Source organism: Dermacentor albipictus, chromosome 2, assembly GCF_038994185.2.
Source record: "Dermacentor albipictus isolate Rhodes 1998 colony chromosome 2, USDA_Dalb.pri_finalv2, whole genome shotgun sequence".
Classification (NCBI taxonomy): domain Eukaryota; kingdom Metazoa; phylum Arthropoda; class Arachnida; order Ixodida; family Ixodidae; genus Dermacentor; species Dermacentor albipictus.
Genome location: NC_091822.1, coordinates 32,043,740 through 32,065,284, shown reverse-complemented (window position 1 = coordinate 32,065,284; position 21,545 = coordinate 32,043,740). Strand labels below are relative to the sequence as shown.

The window sequence follows — 21,545 nt, the reverse complement described above, 5'->3', positions numbered from 1 at the left end:
AATTGTTACAGTGTTCAATTGGCTGACCAAGATGCCTGTAATTCTTCAGCGCCGTACATTCGGGTAAAGGTATGCCAAAACCTTGACGAGTTACAAGCTGCCTAAATAAACTTTATTTATAGGTTACGTCAATTCTAAGCTGCTGTAAACAAAGACAGGATACTCGTGGACACTCGAAAAGTGGCGAATTCATATTGAATGCTGCGAAACTGTTGAGCGTAAGTTAATGACACTGTGCGTTTCTTTGAAATGCATAGCGTGTGCATGGCGCAATAAAATAAGCCTATTAATCCGCACGTACAATAACTGCTCAGGAAAAGTTCCCTTGTTAAATTTATAAATTTCGATGCTTGTCCACAACAAAACGGTTATGGGGCTCTAGAACCAACCAGAAATGACCTCTTTTTCATGACGATTTTCCAATGCGAACTCTAGTAATTTGTTCCTCCTTGTAGTTGAGCAGAAACCAATATTGGACAATTTAGAATATCGAACTAGAGAGTACAAATCAATTAGAAATTAATTAGCATGCAATGTTTGACTGGTATTCGTATTTTTCAATTATTCCAACAACCCTAGTAAGAATTCAAACGAAGCAATAAAAGGTCAGGAAATGATAAGCAAATCTTTATAAACATAACTCTGTCACTTGGTAATTTTGTTTACGAGCATGTGTAGCTATAAGCTACCAAACTGTCAGGTACATTGCTTGAGCACCTTTCTTGCCCCTTAAAAGTACCGCTATACGTCCTTAAAACTTCCTTCAATGAATAAAGATATCTGTGCAGGCATCGCTTCTATACCGGCTCTGGTTGGGAGTGGCTTTCAAGAAGGCGTACACTATATTGATTGGAATGACCGACAGTGCTGCATGGGACGCCTGCGGCGTGGAAAAGAACATAGAACATTTATTTTAATGCAAAGAAGGGGTAAGGCGTGCAGACACGGACACAAGAGAAGTGGACAAGACTTCTCTTTTGTCCGTGTCTTAACGCTTCTTTGCATTATGAATCCTTACCGACTAGCTCAGCTTTCTGTCGTTTAAAGAACAATTATTGTGCCATTGTCATCGATTTCAGTCGGAAAGACAAACATTGTATATAGCATTGCGACGACTAGACGATCGGCCGCTGTCGTTGCAGGTGCTACTTGAGGACCGTCCCCACCGTTCGTCGGCCCACAAAGTTAGGAGGGCACGTCTGTCTTTATCGAGGGCAACTGGCCTATCACTCAGGCCCTCCGGGTGCGCGCGCTAGCCCTCACCGCGGCTTTCCTCTCTCTCCCTATCTCTCTATTCCTTCTTTCCCGCCCCCAGAATACGCTAGCCAATAAAATTTTCCCTACACAGTATGAGGCTAAGTGCCCATGGCGCGGAGAGAAACCAGATCTATACCACATATCATGGGCCTGTCAAAATATTGAGTCCCCAACTACCTATAAAATTAAAAACCTGAGTGCGGAACAGTGGGAGAGTATGCTTTCCAGCGTAAGCTTGAGCGGCCAAAAGCGCCTAGTAGAGCGAGCTCGCGGGTAGACCATACTCAGTGGAGCCTTGGACCAGGGCACCAACCCTGTGATTGCAGACAGAAGAATCAATCAGAAGAGGGAAGAGGCCGTCTGAAGCCGCGAAGATCTCTTTTCTAGAGCCAAATAAATGTTTTCCGATCCGACGCTAGCCAACCAGACGCATTTTTGGCTAACATCCCTGCCTTCTCTCTTTATTTCCTCCTCCTCCATTCAAGCATAAAACTCCCACGTTACGGCTGCGTGCTTCACGATTCGACATACTTGAAAGGTAGTTCCATCGAAGGGTGACATGTCTTTTTTTACTCTCAAGGTAATGTCTCCTCAAATCAAAAGATAAATATTGGCTGGGCTGTATTTGTAAATTACGCATGCATATCACTAAAACGACTCTATTATCGTGAAAAGATATTTCGTAATGCAGAAAAGGCGCCAAGACGAAAGTGATGAGCCCAACGAGAAATTTCCAGCTTTCGCACGCCCTGAGGTCATCAATGTTTGCGACGTGTGTTCGCGGCTAGTCAATTTTTGACGATAAAAATGCACATGATTGCATTTTAAGTGAGCGACAGACTCAATATACCAAGCTTTAACAACATTTAGAGTCACAAAATGTCCCAAGCACTAAACAAAAGAAGATTGAATTATAGGACACCGCAATTACGTTGCGCGCCTTGGTATCGGCACCGAATTAAAAAACTTCCAATTTGACCTTCGATTTCACTCCTTCTAAACAACCTACTACCACGAAAGTAGTAAGTATAGATTTTTGGATCACCACTTTATTCGCAATATATACTTTATTTCTTGTCTTTAGGGCCCCTTTAGCGCAACGTACTTGTGAGATTCAGAAGTACGCTGTAATATGACGTGGTGCAGTATAGCTTCCTCATTTCCATTTTTGGAAGCATTCAATTAGGCATCCGCAGCAAAGGCTTAAGGCTAGAAGTGGGCAGGCATTCTCAAAACATTTTTGCTTTGTGTGCGTGTGTTTGTGAAAGTAGCCTTATTGTCTTTTGTTTGCACACCCGCCACTTGTTATAGCGATCACTGTGATGACGAAAAAAAAATCGCAGTGGTTAGAGACAATACCAAAAGGCATTGGGTAGGAGAAGGAGGAGATCCTTACACATGTGTTTCGCTGTATATGTAGTGTAGGAACATTCATATAAGAAGGAAAGGGCTAGAAACGTTCGTCTTGCAAAAATTAAAGTTTTCTTTTCATGGCAAGGCAGTATGCCACCATTGTGGGATTATCTGTTATGAAATTTACTGCATGCGATATTTTTAGGGTCCACTTCATAAATCCTTGCTACTGTTGTCCATAAGCTGTATTTAAGCTGTCTATCTGACTCTGGTATTTTCGCTCAATTCCTGCAGCCCATTGATGGTCAGTTGCCGGATCTCCTGCACGGATAGCGTCAGGCCGATGTGCCGCTCGATTGCCTGCCTCACTTCGACGGCCATAAGAGAGTCCATGCCAAGTTCGGTGAAACAAATGGCGGGGTTCAGGCTTGCTGGCTCCCTGACACCTGCAAAGCCAGTAGAGAAACAATAGTGCACTCTTCATCTGGTAACCCTTACTGCTAATTTTAGCGCCAAATACCTTATATTTATTTGAAGATCCCTTGGTAATGTATTCTGCATAACAACAGGCTGATGATTATTATGAACATATATTTTAAAGGTTACATGACACGTTATTTTAGCTTAGTTTAGGAGCTTAGTAGTTTAGTTTTAGTTTAGGACCTTAGAAGTTTCGAGGTGCTCCAAAGAGGTCACGAGAAAAACATACAAATTTCTTATATGATACTTAGGTGGGTGACCACTGCGCTGTCAAAACTTTTATATTTTATTCTATAAGATACGGATGAAGGCAAGAAAGGGCTCAGTATGGTAAGATAGTTAAGCAAAATGACACACAACGAGTTCGTCAGCGCCTCACTTGTCGCAAGGTTCATTTGGCAGTTATGTTGGGAACGCGGAGTACGCTGTATTCCAGTTATCCCTAAGACGTAGAATAATTGTGACATACAGACATGCGTGAGACATTCTGCTCGGCTGTTGCCGCATGAGCGATGCGATTGCAGGTAGTATCTTTTCGTGTACTCAGAATATTAGACTATGGCGCACATAATGGATGACAACTGCGATCAAAATCCCAGCCGCCACAACAGGATCCGCCAACTCGGCCAGCCAAGTTTTCTTATAGAAAAGTAGCCTCCTTCTGAAAAGGATGAGCCAAAAAAATAGCTGTTGCGTGTAATATTAGAAACCGAAGTTCTCCGAAGCGACAGCCTTAACATTTTCTCAGTTTCTTCGTGGTTTGGACTGTTCTATCGCTTATCTTCAGGATCGCTCAAGAAGATCCCGTGACTGCAATTTGTTGTCTTTTGAGAGCTCAGTTGCCTATGGCAACAAAGAATGGAGGGGGGGGGAGCGAGAATAGTGTTCCAGGCGATTAACGCTCGCTTCGTACTATACCTCCGACCGCCAAAAATTATGGTTTAGAACGTCATAACTGCTCAATCGTCTACAGCCTTATTATAAAATATGGCAGCAGAACCAATCACACGATGACCGTCGACGATGATTCCGGATATTGATTGGCTCTTCAACCGCCCGAGTAGTGGCAACCACAGAAATTATCATATCTGGTGCATATTAAAACCGATCAGTACACGGCAACAGGAAACAATAGCCCTAAAAGCGAACGATAGAAAAGTACAAATGAATAACAAGTTGTATATGAAGCCAGCTTGCGGTGATGTTGCTTTGTCACCCTTCGTCTTGTCTAAGTGAGGTTGATTGAGCACTTCAAGCGCAAGTTCTCTTCACATTCTAAGGGAGATATATGTTCTGAATCATCTTGGATTGATTGCGCCTATCTTATCGGATAAGCTATAATCAGGAGTGATTGGCATGCGCGCCGCCACAAGTGCTTTGTCACCACAATCTTTTGTTGCAGAAGGTCATGGAGAATAATTGTCTGGCTGCGCCCACAATGTGGACAGATCTTACTCATAAAGAAGGAAGACGCCAAGCCATTAGATAATTGAACATTCATGTACATATTTATGTTAAAAATTCATTCATTCTCATAGAGTCACGGTCATAAAATATCCCTTTTGAAGTAATTATGCCCCGATGTATTACAGTTCCTCGACTTGATTTCATGAGAGATGTTTCACTTTATCATGACCTGCGTTTTTGCTGTTCAGTATAATGCATGCTAAATCGTTCTTCCTGAACATGCGGAAAAACACAATTTTTAGTTAAAGCTGCGTGTTACGATTTGCCTTGTCATGTACACGTCAGCTTGACGCGCAGATATGACTTTTCATGTGACCATAGTGCATTGCTTGGAGGTTACGGAAAATATTGCTGTGTATTTTTATTGCATAAGGGGCTTGGAAATGTCGACCACCTGCTGTGTCACTGTCCACGATATGCCCCAGAAAGACAAGAACGTGCTAACGCCCTCCAAAAACTGGACAATCGGCCGCCGCTTTCTGTGCAGTTGCTGGTGGAACACCGCCCCCATCGTCCGTCGGCGAATAAAGCGGTGAAGGCGCTTTTGTGCTTCTTGAGAACGACGGGCTTGTGCGAACGTCTGTGACTAGTACTGCAATTTCTACAAGACCACACGCGTCAGCGAACTCACCGCTAATTTCCTTCTCTCCTTCCATCCTCTCTCTTCCTGCCATCTTTGTTTCCCCTTTCCCATTTCCCCGGTGTGGGGCAACCAACCGGACATTATTGCGGTTAACTTCCCAGCTTCTGCTCTTCTCTTTCACCCGCTCCCTCGAAATATTGAAGCATAGCAAAATATTACATATTTGTAATAAATGGTACATTATCAAACGCTTCTGAGTACCCTCTACTGCAGCAATTACGTTGTAACGATGACAACTAACTCTACACCTTTACTAGAACTTACAATAAATAAAGGTCACAATGATTCCGTTCGTTTAGAAGCGCACGATGAAACCGAAAATCTGAAGGTAATAATGGCTGCGACATTAAGAGGTTGTCCGTGTCTTGCACCATACTCACTAAGAAGATTCCTAGTCTCGTCGCTTGATTTTTTTTATTTATTTACTTTTATTTTTGTTGCGCTGTACTCAAACTTCCGAAATCAGAAACGGAAATTCTGCTATCAGGGGGCGAGCTAGTGCGCTTTGGTTTGGGTGCAATCCGGAAGCACTTTTTCATTCGTATTTCAACCTTAGCATGGGGACGTTCAGAAAAGGGGCACAATTTCACAGTTTTGTAAGCGTGCAAATGAGCAGTTATTTGGTAAGGTTTACAATAGTGGTGCTTTGTAAAGGAGCAACACTTAGCAATATTTTCAGCCGTAAGCATTTACTTGGGAATCTTCACTGAAGTAACCTGTAGCAGATAACACGTACCCTCATTTAACTTAGATATTAGTCAACCCTTTTGGCAACCATGCGCACAAATTGTTGGCATTGGCCACTTAGCCATTTGTTAGATTTAACCGCAACTTACTAGCGTCACTGAATGGGCAACATGAAGGCGGATACTTGTGAAGGGAGCCGTATTTTAAACATTTGGTTGGCGACGTGAAGCAGGTAACGTCCACGTTGGCGGCACTTACTCGTAAATTTTCTGCTGCGTTCTGCCATTGTTTTGGTGAGGGTTAAGACGCTTCCGTGGGTAATGTGTCGCAGCCACACCAAACAAATCCGCGCTGCATGGCGTGGCGCGTGCATTACATCCACGGAACTTCATGCAGTAATTACCAGGGGGAACTCTGGCGTACGTGTCTACGGGAGCTGCAATGGGGGCGGATCAGCCAGCATGGGCATTATAGGAAATAAATGGATTTTCCTAAAGTTCGTCCTTCTGGTTTCAAACGGCTTCATGATTTTGGAAGCTCGTCATTTTCGCGAAAGTTCTGCATAACAAATCATTAAATAAACATTATTAAAACTTTCCGACGGCAGCATTTGAAAACAATACCGCAAGCACAGAACCTCGATAATGAAACCATTACGGCATGGAAGCAGGCATCGATAAGTGACAAGTGGCAAGTGCCCTTATGAATTCATCGCGGGCAAACCAATGCCTTCAGTCGCTTGACGCGTTTCGATTTGGCCACGTCGACAAGCTGAACCGCTTCAATTAAAAGCTATTGTACGTGTTCGCGGCGTCCTCTGCACTTGGAAAAGTATAGATTGCTCCGAAATCTTCAACAGTGAAGGCACATAAAGTGTAATAAACAAAGCCAGAAGAACGCATGAATGAACAAGGCAAAATCCACGCACTTTTCCTCATTCCCATGGGGGTTGAACGATTTCAGCACAGAGTTCACTCTAGTAATTATTGCAGGAAACTCTACGGATGCAGTGACTCGCGCCCCGATAGGAGTCATTTTCGTAACTGTGTTGATGCCTCAAAAGCGGCGCGCACACACACACAACACACACTTAGCAAGCACATACGGTCACTTCGCCGAGCGTAACATCGCGGTTAGAGTGATGAAACAAAGCGCAACTCAATTGCAATAGAAACGAGTGCCAGGGCGACTCCCACACTTCCGGGCAAGAGTATCGAGCTGAGCAACGCAGAAATGCCTTTGCACACGCATGGCTGGAGCTGTACAGCAGCGGTACTCTTTCACAAAGCGTAGCCAAATATATTTTAACACTATTGATGACACATTTATACGAAGCTCGATGCCTTCAGAGTGACCAACTCAACAAGTCAGTCTGCCTTACCGAGGATTCGTGCGATCACCTCGATGAGGTCGCACTTGTTGCTGTCGTCCTCGGTGGATAGGTCTGCCTTAGCGCAGCTCGAAACGACAGGATGATTCTGGTTCAAAAATCGGTCCATCAACTTGATGCACGAGCTGATTCGCTGAGGCGTGGTACCGCCGATAGTGGCGTCGTCGCCCATTGCCTCGTGGAACGCGCCCACATCAGCGATGGCGCCCCACTGGATAGCCAGCCCTGCAGTATTCAACGTCGCTTAGATGCCGCAGTTCCAAGATAGTCTTAGCCACTTAAAAAGAAAGGTCAAGACAGGCACGATTGTTACGCGACACATACAGACTTCTCCGGAGACAGATGTTGCAGGTGATGGAGAGAGATAAGTAATGCAGCGGGGTATTTTCCGTAAATCTATAGTAATGGCAGGGCAAAAATTCTGTTTTGTATTTACTGGTAACAATTACCACACTTCATACTTCTTACCAAGGTTTCGCAATTGTGTATTCACTGGATCACTGCTAATAATAGTGGTGAGGAGTAGTCATGAAAAAGAGTCAACGACAAAATTGTAGACCAACATGCAAATCTCCCGATACAGCTTTCTGTTGCTCGATACATGCGACATAAGTTTTTCCGAGCGTGAAAGTAACCAGCAAATGCACGCAAAATTGCAGTGTGACTGGCCGCTCAAGGCCCTTTGGTTGCATTTGCGGGCTTCTTTCACGCTCGCAAAAAAAAAAATATGTAGCACGCATTGAGTAACAGAAAGCTGTATGGGGAAGTTTTCATTTCGTTGTACAATTTTCTTAGTAATACTTTTCATCTAATTTTATGTTTGAGAATATAATTATTTTGGCATTATCTAATAAGGCGGAATCAAAAAAGTATTTGGAGTATCTCGAAGCGACAGTAGACAACATTAGCTTGGTTCTGTCCAGCTACGTGGCATTCCCGTAATTTTAAACTCTGGCTAAAGTTAGCTGGGATACCCCGTATAAACTCGTCTGCGACAAGAGCTCTCAAGGAAGAAAGATAGCTTGTTGTTTAGATTGTAAATATTTGTGTGGGATATTGTTAAGAGGATGTTGGGAGTATAGATACATTGTATTTACAACGTATATAAAAGCAGAGTCAATGGGGTTAAGATAGATGACCAGCAACAGCACGCAGCAGCCAGCGTCTCACGATCATCTTCTTCCTTTCTTTTCTTTTATCCTTCCCTAACAATATAAAAAATGTGTGCTCGAGTCATCACTACATTGAAATAACTGAAGTATTTGATGTATAAAATCATTTGACTCCTCTTAATCCTGCTCAGTAGAATTATTTTTACGCCGTCTTTAGCTGAAGCGCCGTCGCTTCAGTGCGACTGCAGCAGTGTGTTCCTAGTCAGCTTGGCTTTAAAGGCAATTTTTTTTTTCACACGCTGTTTTTATGCGGCGGCATTGCTTTGAGACAGCTCTCAAACGACTTCACTAGCCTAGCTGGAGTGATGAAGAGGCGTTCCAGTAAAACACGACAAAAATACCGGTAAGCTATCAAGGAACGAAACCGTTATTCATTCAATGCCTGCTTCTTCTTTCTATTTCAGAATTAAGAAACGTTCAGTAATTTGTAGACCTTCCACTGGTAATATATGGCTTAGCGCTCTCCTTCAATCTAGGCTCTTTGCGGACCGAAGGGATCAACTATAGCTTGCCGTCAGCTGAGAGCAAACGAGACATGCTTTCTATCCTGATATGTGCTGCACCCTGAGCATAGGGTTGATTTTACAGAGTTGTGTAAACGTTACTCACAACTATGTCAATGACCTTTGCTCGCCTATTACTCAATTTGATTGACAATGCTTCTCGATTTGGTTGCATAACTTGCACTTTTCTGTTAACTATCTCCACTTATCGCCTGTGGCGTACCAGCCAGTTCTCGAGGGGGGGGGGGGGCGAACTGCGCACCATGTGACCTTTCTCTCATATATATATATATATATATATATATATATATATATATATATATATATATATATATATATCGAATTACTACTGCAAAATGTCGCAGTTTAGCCCGAGAGGCGAAGCATTGATTGCGATAGCAAATTACAAATTAGTAGAAAGTAAGCAAAGTAGTTTTATCGGCCATATGAACTTTTAAACACTCGCTGTGAAAGCGCTGGAGTAAGGAAGCGCGGCGGAAGCAGCAGCGAGCAAAGTGACCTTTGTGCTGTCTATTGGTTCAACGCAAACTGAGCGGCGAGAACACAGCACATTCAAAGCTGCGAGCCATCGACCCACTCAAGGTGTGCCCCCAAAGCTGATCGTTTTCAAGACAAAGCCCACGCGTTTGCCCGGGCTTTGTCTTGAAAGCAGTTGCTGCCGAACTACGACGCCCCCCCCCCCTTACCTCCCCCACCCCAGTTCCTTGCGCGCGACAGAAGATGGCGCGCTTCCTCCCCGCTTTGCGCCCTTGCGCACGCGAGATGGAGCGGCGATCGTCGGCTCAGCCTTGCGCACTTTCACTTGAACACACAGCACCCAACGCGCGGCGACGGTGTTATTGCCCTTGGACTTTAAGCGGAACAACACGGCGGCGGCGAAAGCGAAAACGCGCCTGGAATCATATCAGAATAGTAAGGGAAAGAGCCTGGAAATGCTCCTGCCAGTTATATCTATATTTAAAAGAAAGAGACCCATTTATCAATCACACGTGGTGGCCCGAAAAATTATTTGAATCTGCATTTGCTTCTTGCAAGTATATAAAATCTCAAGAACATGAAGGAACAAAAGTAAATGAGTGCCTCACAGAGGTCCCGGTTCCCGCCCAGTAGCAGCAGTGCAGCTCACATTAAACGCACATTTGCGACAAACAAATTTAATAATTAGGCAAATAATCGTACTTGTCTAATGTTACAGCATAAATGCATCGCCAGTTTAGGTAATGGTATTTTCGAGGTTATACGCAACGAAGTATTATCAACAAAAATCAATTGCAATATTCATAACAAAAGACAGTAGATGTCGGCGACCTTGGAGAATTACAACCCTATTTCCAGTAAAGCCGTTTCATTCCAACAGCTGCAATAAAAGGTTCCGTTTCTTAAAATTATATCGCATACCCTCTTGTTGGAAATATTTCAAAAGCCAGTAACTCATCAACACCTATGTTACCTCACTGTGACATTTACCATCGTTCACAAACTTAGATGGGCTAATTCGTTGCTGGCTTGATGATTTAGTATAGTGTCCTCCCGCTCTGCCCCAACGCCACTCAATTCCCGCTAGATTTGTTATCAGTTGAGTTCAAAGTTTCTCAAGGGAACAGCAGAATTATTCGTTCGTAGAACACATTGGTAAAGTTCCAGATCGCTTGAATGTGTATTTACTGAAAAGTGTCATAATTAGACCCATGTTTTCGAAGTTTACCCACAGATTGCCCATAAGGTCCCCTTTATTTTTGCCTAATATAAACGAAACGTCTTGTTTAGTTCCTCTAGGACATCGCTGAAACCAAGCTGTAATGTGTTATGATGCCTGAAAAATAGGAAAATAAAAACAACGGCTCAGTAAGTATTGGCTATACTTCAAACTGTACCAGGAACGCAACAATTTATTTGCACATTGCACTTACCATGACTCCCCCTCCCTTTTCCACAAAATGTAAACCTGTTGTAACCTACACCTCTCAGCACACTGAGGCGCATAGCTGATAGCGGCCATATCATACGCTCTAAGACTTGAATAAGACATTTTCACAAATGCTGTGCTTCATAAAACCGCATTAACCTTCACACAGATAGTTTCCTTAGCGTACCACCATGTTTTGCTGAATTTCGTCTTGGTGGTTTTTATAGCTCTGCCAGAGCAGTGGGTCCAATTGTTCCTGGCTCGTTAGACACGCTCTCGTACGTTATTTATTGCGAAAGCTCCAATTAGCCATCTATTTTGAACCTCACCTGCACATCACCCATTAACTTGACCTTACAGTCACCGAACTTAACGAAGTGGCCTCCTTTAGTTCAATGAGGACACCAGACGAAACTAATGCATCACGCATGAAAAAGTAAAAAGATGAATGCTCAGTAGTAGTTGGTACCGCTTCTAAATGTGCCAGAAACGGTAAAACTATGCGACACATTGCACTTAAAACGCTGACAATTCAATAATTAAATTGTGGGGTTTTACGTGCCAAAATACCGATTTCATTATGAGGCACAACGTAATGCGCAACTCCGGAAATTTGGACCACCTGGGGTTCTTGGACGTGCATCAAGTTTTACACCTTTCGTAAAGCAGACGTAACGCTATAGACCACTTGCATACACATCGTACGAGAAAATACGCATTTAACTCGCGCATTTGGAACATTGCCTAAGCATTGCCATACCATGCCCCTAATTTTCCTCCGATGTAAACAATAGGCAATTTTTAGCTGACCGAGGATACTGGGGAAACAAACTACCCATTTCGTATGATACACGAAATCACGAGGAACAACGGGGGTTTAGTAATTATGTGCAATATTTGAATTAACAGCAGGAAAATGAAAGTTTCGCAACGCATTGCGCTTAGAATTCTCTTGATAAACGCGATACCATTAAGGGCTCCGTGTCTCAGAAAATCCGGCGTAGGCATCCCGCGTCCAGCGTCGACCGTCTTTTCGCGAACATTCCAACCACGCACACCCAATCACTATCATATCACCAAAGCTGCTCATAGCTTCTGTTTCATTCCTTACAAGGTTATTCCTCAGCATTTTGAGAATGACAGCCCATAAACAAATGCAATGAAAAAAAATGGCTGTGGCTTAGCTAAGGTTAAGGCCAGGATGCGAAGCATACTAGCCTTTATTTTAGTTGTTGAACCACTGTTTAGCCTGGTGAACTGCTGTTGCTTGGCTATATTTGGTTCGGCTAGACGAAGAAACAACTCATGCAGGCGAGCGCACGAGCTGAGACCCGGCTATGTAGCTACGCGGCCGCAAGCGAGCGCACGAGTTGAGCCTCCACTTTTGCAGCTGTTATGACGTCATATGGTAGCTACGCGGCCACACGCGGCGCAGCAAGGAAGAGCGTGGTTCTGCGGCTAGTATGCTTCGCATAAAAAAGAAACACCGACAACACATACATTTTATGTTAGATCTTCGCAGAATGAAAGATTAAATGTGCGAAGCCAATAACAGGAGATGTGCCCACGCAAAAGACCGCGTTTCTGCCAGAAAGCTCGCTTTCGTGCATATCGTTCGCCGCCAGCGTTTCCCGGTAAACATTACGGTTACGTAAGCTGCAGTTGCCCGGAAGCTTGAAAAGCAGTCAGGGATCTTTGCTGTTGCGTTCCACCCTTAATGGCAAAGTTTAAGCGTCTTCCAACTTCTTTCATGAGAATTCAACCATCTCTCGTGCTCTTGTTTTAGGAGTCTGGGAAACATTTCGATAAGCGGCAGTATGACAACCTGGAAGGCTTGAATGAGTAACTTGCTACAAGGACTGTAACGAACCTACACTGAATGACTATATGTCGCGGGTCACTCACAACATTGCATCATATTTCGAATAAATATATGCACCGTGCCCCGCATATTTTACCGAGGATACCGGGGCGAGAAAGCTAAATGGCATGTATAACGCATAAAAATTGGTAGAATGTGACTGTTCCGTAACTGTTTTCAGTGCACATAAGCAACCTACACAATGCAAATTTTCAGTAAATTTCACCAAAAAGAGGGCTTCCTTTTTTTTCAAAATACGAAATATATGCTGTTTTTCGTACTGCCGGTAAACACGTAATAGTGTAGCTCTTACTTAGAAACAGCCTGAAAATGAAATTGTCAAATTCAGAAGTGATATGTGCCGTTAGAAAACATTCAAGTTAGTGTTCTATTGGTATCTAAATGGCAATGCACGTTAGACCAAGCTCATTTGCAGGAACATATCTACGATACGTCGTGACAACAAAATGAAATTCGACAGCTATACCTGTAAGACGTTGATTAGATTGTTGATTATGATAAGATACTGGGACTGCAACGTTACGTAGGCTGTCTCTGAACGAAGATACATGCTTCCAGCATCTCATAATTCACTTATTTCGTGCCGTCAAGGACAGAATCGCTGGGCGTCGTTGATTGTAATATTTTATGCTTACCACACCCTCACCCGCAGGTTAAATGTAGCAAGCTGATTCGAATATGGATATAGTGGTGAAGAAACTGTGGGCGATACAAGTTGCGCAAGCTGATATTTGTTACGGCGGGAGCTGCCCAGCGCCAGGCATTCCCCACAATGCGAGCGTGCACGGTGGATCTCGCGCGTCGTCCGCAAACAGGGTGTCCCGAAAAGACACAAAAGACAATCCTCGCTGACCAAGCAGAGGACACGTGATAAAGAAAAGCATTACTCATCTGGTGAAACTGCCTTTCCCTAATGCCTTCCCTTTCTCTATCTTTATCTCGCTCTCTATCTCTCTGTCTGTTTCTCTATTAAGAAAGAATATTTTGCTTCAGCTGTACATTTGTTCGACTTTCCAGCATGCAGCCTACAGTGGCCGCTCTCAAAGGGGGGAGGGCAAATTACATACTTTGCCCCCCCCCTTCCCACTTATGACAGTGGGGGGGAGGGGGCATGTGCACCCCTTGGCTCCCCAGTAGAGACGCTTATGCTTACCGCCCCTCTCGTTTGGTCTTTCGACTGCATAATACGTTAAGTACAAAAATAACTAAAGAAATCAAGCGTCAGCTAACAAATGAAATACGCAGTTCAACGTTAGCCTTCTGCTACGATAAATTTTGCAACATTTTAATGGTCGCCACGTAAACTTACGGTACTATGCGATCTTGCATATCGCCAAAGCTCTAAAGGCAGGTTAATTTTTTCTTTGATTAAACAGAAGTTGGATATTGGAGTGCACCAAGTCTGAGGAAGTTACATCATCTGCGTTGTCACAAGCTACAACACGAATATTCTACTACACCTCCTACTACACGAACGTAAGCTAACCTATCATTACAGTGAAGCGTCAAGCAGCGACGTATTTTCGGCTACTTTAAGAGCACACGTCACATTCTTAAAATTCACGGGACCAATTCATTCCATCTAGGCCTAAAGCCATGGCGGGGATGCGTCGTTAAGGTAATAATTTCGCGAATGATATAGGTCTCAGCGTGGCACTCATATAGTGCGTTTTATTGGGCTATTCTTTTGCTTCGCCAGCAAATAGGTGTCAGAAATGCGGATGACTTACCGGGTAGCCCACGTGCAGCACGCCGCTCGCAAATGCGTTCCATTGCTGAATTAGCGTAGCCGTAGTTTGTCTGTCCGACGTTGCCGACACCGGCAGACAGGGATGAGAAAGCGACGAAATGGTCCAGTTCAGGGCACGCCTGGCGCGAGATTTCATCCAGGTGTCGGGTCCCATCAATCTTTATTCTGAAGACTGTCTCAAAGGCCTCGGCTGTCTGGTTTTCAAGGAGCCCGTCGCGGAGCAGCTGCAGAGAATGCGACACTTTGCAGGCATGTGAACGAGGAAGGGGGGGGGGGGAGGGGGGCATTATTTGTTGAATTAGGTTTCGGTGTATCAGGAGAGAAATAGAACTTCTCTTCCGTAATAAATATATAATAAACGCTCTGCGAATATTCGCTACCATTGGCGGGTTCAACCAGCACCTGTCCTCGTGTCTTTATCAGATCTGTAAAGCAATAATATTCTCATTGACTAATTTGTTCTCCTTCAGTTGCATTACTTCATGTCTTTGGTTAAACAATGACAATGGCACTTTGCACAAAATACAGCGATATGTAACAAAGACTGGAAAATCCCAGTCGCATGCACAGCTTCTCCAGCTGCTGCAATTAGATAAAGCAAGAGAAAACCATAATGTACTTGTCTTCCTGGTAAACGTGTGGGCCGTAAAAGAGAACAGAGCAGTACGTCTCAGCGTGAAGCCTTCCTGCAATGTTTATGAACACATTCCACTTTTTGGGCCATTTCTCGCTTTTTCGTAGCACAGTGCCAATCAATATTGATCGCCAACGAATCGGGCCGCATTACAGTGAACATCTCTGTAACATTGTTCATGACGTATGAATGTCGAAAAAAATAAGCAATGAGATGCTATTTTCCTTAAACTCGTACATGTACTACATGCAATATTTTGGTGGGTCATTCACATTTAGCGGCTTCAGAAGTACCTTATTCTGCAGGCGTTTCTGTTCTTTTAGAATATACGCAAACAAACTTTTAGCTGTACGCACGCGAGTATTTCAAATGATCAAACTGCCAAGAGAAAGCGGTGAAAAAACTACTTTCAAAATATTAATAGCTGAAGAAAAGTATGCCCACACATATTATTACCGTGAAATACACCAGACCAATAGAAGCATTTCGACCTTGTTTCAGTGCCATAAAGCAATGAAACTACTTCTTTCTGGAGCACCCACCCGTGGCGAAATTCACTAAGCTGTGCTATACGAACTCAATTTCTAAAGGTGCAACAGAAGTGGTAGTGCCTTTAACTTATTACGTTGTATAAGAACGAAGAGGAATCAAAGCTCCGATTAAACGACAAGAAATGAAATAGGTGTGGCCAACTGATAGCTTCATCGGACGTCATGCACATGTAGTTGAGCCTATATTCTTACGGCAAATCACTGCACATCCCCATTCGACAGCTTCCGCGTCCTGGATGTCTGCTACAACGCCGACAAGCGCAAGAACTGTCGCCTGTCACCGCGCTGTCGTCGGAGCAATTGCAGCGGAAGTGTCACACATTCTTCCCACATCTCGGCTAGATACAGGACTGATGGTCACATGGTGACATATTTTGCGCAGGAAGGGACGCTCAGTCGGAGCAATCGCCGGCCATGTCTGTGAGGCTAACCCCACCTGCACACATCCCCACCAGCACCGTATTACAAAGCTACTAAATGTCTTTCTTTCGATACTCATTATGGAAATGAAAAAAAAAAGATCCATAATATATAGTACTATGGCCTCAAAGCAAGACGCCCAGCACCCGTACGTTCGTGGCTGCGCTATGTGATTGCGCTGCCCACGGTTGCAGGCGCAGTTCTAACGCCGCGCGTAGGCACAATATCCGCTCTGTCGGCAGCCAGTACCGCTGAAGGTGTTGGACGACGATATCGTCCACCGCCAACCGACAATGAAACACGCGCTGTCTTCGCATGGGATCACTGTCGAGGGCATGGATAGCTGTAGAAGCAGCCCTAAAGACATGCACAACGAATCCGTGGCTACCTACAAGCGCAAATTATGACAGAAAACTTCAATACGTAATATCCACAACAGCAAGTTTCGCCGCCTGTCAAACCTTGACATCGTATCAGCATTCATCGCTTATTCTTGGCTTCTCCTCAGCTGAGAAAGCACGATGATGCCTCGCACCAAGTCAAGAGCTTGTTTTGCAGATACAGGCCGCCGCATTACGACAGAGGCGAAATGCACAAGGCGCGTTCTCGTACATTTTGGAGACCGGTAATAAATCAATGGTTGGTGACTTCAGGGCATGGAGCCCCTAACTACGATGTCTGCCATAACCAAAGTGGCGCCTCATAGAAGCCAAGGTTAATCAGTCAACATCATCCAGATGCTGAAGCACCCGTCAGAACACTGTATAGCACCACACACGAAGCAAACAGTGGTTCAAAGTCCCAGCTGCCTTCGGGTCAAATCGGTTTCAGTCGTCGATCTTGCGACAATAACACACTTTGTTCAAAGCAGTGACTGCACGTATAGTATGATGCCAAGGTGGAGGTGGTGGTATCCAAGCGGTGCCCGAAGCCTCTCTCTAAACATGTGAATGCACCCTCGCCGTACCAAGTCAACTGCAGCTCTAGCGTAACAGTCCGTTAAGGTTCCGGAGGAGTAATGGATGTTGTAAAACATCATCAACGCATTTTTATGTCCTCTACAGGATGAAGTTCTCTCCCAGCGGTCTCTAATTACCTCTAACCTTCACTACGTGATTCCAAATTATGTCTGCAAATTTCCCGATTTCGCAACCCAACCTTATTTACCGCCGTCCTCGACAGTGCTTCATTTCCCCTAGCACCCACTCCGTATTTTTAATGGACTAGCTACTATCTACCCTATGAATTACGTGGCATGCCCAGCTCCTATTCTTCCTCAATTTCCACTACCACTACCCCCGTGTGCTCTCTGATCCACACCGCTCTCTTCCTCTCTCTTAGCGTTAGGCCTAAAATTTCTCGTTCCATTGCTTGCTTCAGTGCTTCCTGTTTTGGAGCTTCATTGCTAACATCCAAGTTTCCACAGCTTATGCTATTGCTTGAAGAATGGAATGCTTGTACACTTTTCTTTTCAATACAACAGCGGTGAGCTCTCTATCAAGTTTTGTTAATGCCGGCCATATGCACTCCAACCTGTTTTCATTCCTCTGTAAATTTCCGTCTCATGATCAGCGTTCTTTGTTAGTAATTGACCTAGATAATCTTCCTCCTGCACACACACTAGAGCTGACTGCCGATCATGAATTCTTGTTTGTTTGACAGGTTATTCAACAATAGATTTGCCTTCTGCCCCCCCCCCTCCCCATATTATTCTTCAGCCTACTCTTATCCTTTCGGTCAAGGTCTTCAATCAATTGTTCCAACGTCTTCCCAGCGTTACTGAACATGACAATGTCATCGGCAAGCTGCAGGTTGATCAGATATTCGCTTTTCTTCATCGCCCTTAATCCTTCCCAAACAAACACCTTGAACACTTCTCCTAACCACACAATTATTATAATTGGAGAGATTGTGTCTTATTGCAGGACCGATTTCTCGATAAATATTTTTCCACTTTTCTCGCGTGTTGAAGCGGCAACTATCTCTGAGGCTGACTCGAAGCCTGAGACGATGTGGATACGTGTGCTGTGGCTGAACGCAAATACGGAAGTTACACATGAAAAATAATTAGAGTTGTGAGCTGTATGCTACAAGCACCACGGCCTTGATGGGAAGTTCGTTCAGGGCTACAGCACAATTCATGCCATATTCTCTTACACCACTAATTGCACACAAATGGGATGCTGATGATTGGAGGTTAGTGGCGCAAGGGCCAGGAGGGGCTGAAGAGCGCTGAGGCAATGATCAAGACTGCCATTAATAAATTCATAATAATCATGGAGACGTGAATGAAACACAGCTGTATATGGGCCTAAAGAGAAAGAGAGAGATAGCAAAGAGAGGAAAGGCAGGGAGGTCAACCAGACGAGCACCCGGTTTGCTACCCTACACTGGGGGAAGGGAAAGGGGGAACAGAAAGAAAGAAAGCGGGATAGAGGGAACACTGTCTGCGCACGCAGCAAAGTGCTTGGAAATCAGTCCAAGTCAAAGCAAGTGCTCCGTCGATACGTTAGGCTGCCGTCAATCTTGGTGGTTCATAGCTGATGATGCACGTTGAAGTTACCAGTGATGACCAAGGATCCGGTGGGCGTCAGCAGTACGTTGCAGTACGTGGCAGTATATTTTTAAATATTCGTTGGAAAGTGAGTAAGTATATTCTTATTAAAGCTATAGACAATGATACATGACATATGCTATGAGAAACGGAGACTATGAAAAGGTTACCTGCTAAAATATGTTGCTACAGGTGGAACTACTGCCTCACCAAGGCCTTTAAGCACAAGGGCCCGGAGGCATGTGCCATACAGGTGGCTATTATCGCAGCGACAGTTCATCGTAGCTTCGTCCGAACGCACTAATTAAGTGATCAAACTGTTCGCCGCCGGGAAAGCGCACGAGGCAGCATAATTTGAGCGACGTAAATTCTGACATTGCTGGTAGATAGCCCGAGTTTTAGTGACCGCGCTTAGCGTCAACCATGCTTCACATTCTTCATGTCGCAATGCTAGGCCACTGTTGCCGGCTTTTAGAGCGTAGCATTCAGGCGTCATTTCCTGCGTTGGGCGTCGACATGCCTCGGCGTCGTTCCTCGGCGTAAGTGGGTGAACGAGCCCAGCGAAAGATGAAAGGGAACGCGGAGTGCAGCAGCAGATCAAAGTAGAGAGTTCGAGGAGGAAAGTGGAGGAGGAGGCTACAAGGCTACCATGAGGAGGAAAGTGAAAGAGGATAGTATGGCGAAAGGGTGAACAGGAAAGCTGAAATAACGTACGTTTGGGCATGTTGGAGTTCCATTACTGCACCTAGCGCACAACGCAACACCACAACAGAGTTAAGACCGACGAAGATATCGTCTGTCTTCATCGGTTTTCACTCTGTCCTTGTGTTGTGCGCTAGATGCAGTAGTGGAAAGCAGCGTGCCACACACGACTACGATACGGCGCCATAGTATTTTTAATTTGTTTGTATGGGCGACGCGAATTGTGTAGTACTTTATGGAAGATATAGGCAGGCGCCAGCGATTGCACTGGAACCGTCGACAAGGCATGTATAAAACCCGACGCACTTGTCCTCCACATGAAATTTTCGACGATCGGCGACTTTGCTCGCTGCTATAGTTGTGCTTGAGTGTTACTTGTTTCGTAACGCTTCGTTCCGTTTTCAACGTCCCGCACGAGGCACATTGTCCGCGCCAGCCAATATATCGCCAATTGAAAACACCTATACAGCTATGCTTTAATTCCGCATTAAGGAGTATCGTAATCGTCGGTGAATATTTTCTTACCACCATGTTGACGTGACTACTATGCAACACGCACGGACCACCGTAAATATCTATCGCAGGCTGCAAGAAAATTATTTCCCTGAATTCACAAGAGTCTATGAAAAGTTTCTTAAATAAGAGGAGGAAACTAAGGAAAGTACATTTCGCGAAGCGACTGAAAGTTGTTAGTGATGTCTTTTCAACCGGGACTGATGTTAGTCTAGTGTTTGAAATAAGTATATTCAGCGAATCATAACACGACGATGGTTGTCGTCTGCTGTCGCTTTTCTTTGCTGTCTGGTCTTCTCATAGGCTGCTGCCTCTTACTGGCGTTGTGCATGCGAAACAATTTACCGACATCTTCATGAGCTGTGTGTGTGTGTGTGCGTGTGTGTGTGTGTGTGTGTGTGTGTGTGCGAGCGCGTGTGTGTGTGCGTGTGTGCGTGCGTGCGTGTGTGTGTGTGTGTGTGCGTGCGTGCGGGTGTGTGCGTGCGTGCGTGTGTGTGTGTGTGTGCGTGCGTGCGGGTGTGTGTGTGCGTGCGTGTGTGTGTGTGTGTGTGTGTGTGTGTGTGTGTGTGTGTGTGTGTGTGTGTGTGTGTGTGTGTGTGTGTGTGTGTGGTCAATGGTGATACATTTTATTCCACATTTGTCGCTTTATATGACATCGTATTGACATACCGCTTCATGTCACAGTCAGTATTGGTATCCGTCGTACGCATACGTTGGTTCACACCGTAGGCCACACAACGGGGAATACCGTGGGCACAGACACTACGTGGCTTCGACTTAGGGCTGAATTGAAACTATGAGCTATATAATAGAAGGCTGAGGCTAACAGCAGGGAACACGACAGCAAATAGTTCAACAGCGACAAGTATTGATAATAAATTATAGCATCGAAGCATTGGAAAAAATAATCATCCACAGCCCTATGAGCAAGACTACGACCAAACTAGAAAAAAGCACGATAAAAATGCTCAAAACACATAAATGACAAACTTTACGTCTATCAGGGATCGACACTACACTTCTATTTGCTTACATCCAATACAGTGTCATGACGAGTAAGAAAATTCAGGCTGTTGGCGGGCATACAGAAACACAGCCTCTCAGGCATTTGACAAAAGTTCGCCGCACACCAATAATGTTGCTGCTTTCCACATCGGCGCACACTCAATACAATTACACAATTAGGCAATTAGACAACTCAACGCACTTTGACACAACGAATCAAAGCGCTCCACAAAGATAGAAGCGCGCGCCATTGTTGGCTACCAATTGTGGCCTCTGGCCAATCGCAAACGCGCCTTCCAACGCGTACCTGCGTCCGCTCGAGCCGCACAGTCAGATACAATTATGTTCGTAACACTGCTACATTCCCATCGTAGAAATTTGTCCTTAAGTTGTCATCTGCGACAGCTGTTTAGGTGTTGTGAATCGACTTACGCTTAAGATTGGCTGAAGTACTTAAGTTCGCAACTGTACTTACCTACGTATACGCATTTTTTTCGACTACCGAACTCGTCTTTGCTGCGGCAGGCATCACAAGCTTGTTGATGTTACGAACACTCTCAGCTTTGTAAATACGATTTTTCTGTAAAAGCTTTCTTACGCAAAATTTGTTCATAAGTTCGCTTTACGGAATTCCGCCCCAGGAAATTAACCAGCG

At 44.6% G+C, this 21,545-nt stretch overlaps 1 protein-coding gene across 1 annotated transcript in view; it reads right to left on the bottom strand.

Moving 5' to 3' along the window:
• Window positions 1–1,989: 1,989 nt before the first annotated feature.
• LOC135916603 (fatty acid synthase-like) overlaps window positions 1,990–21,545 on the bottom strand; it is a 170,527-nt gene continuing 150,971 nt past the window's right edge. The window contains exons 24-26 of the mRNA XM_065450033.2: window positions 14,492–14,735; window positions 7,269–7,502; window positions 1,990–3,056 (exon numbers count right to left, since the gene is read on the bottom strand). Of these exons, the coding sequence (XP_065306105.2) occupies window positions 2,869–3,056; window positions 7,269–7,502; window positions 14,492–14,735 (666 nt within the window). The 3' untranslated portion in view covers window positions 1,990–2,868. The remainder of the gene's footprint in view (window positions 3,057–7,268; window positions 7,503–14,491; window positions 14,736–21,545) is intronic.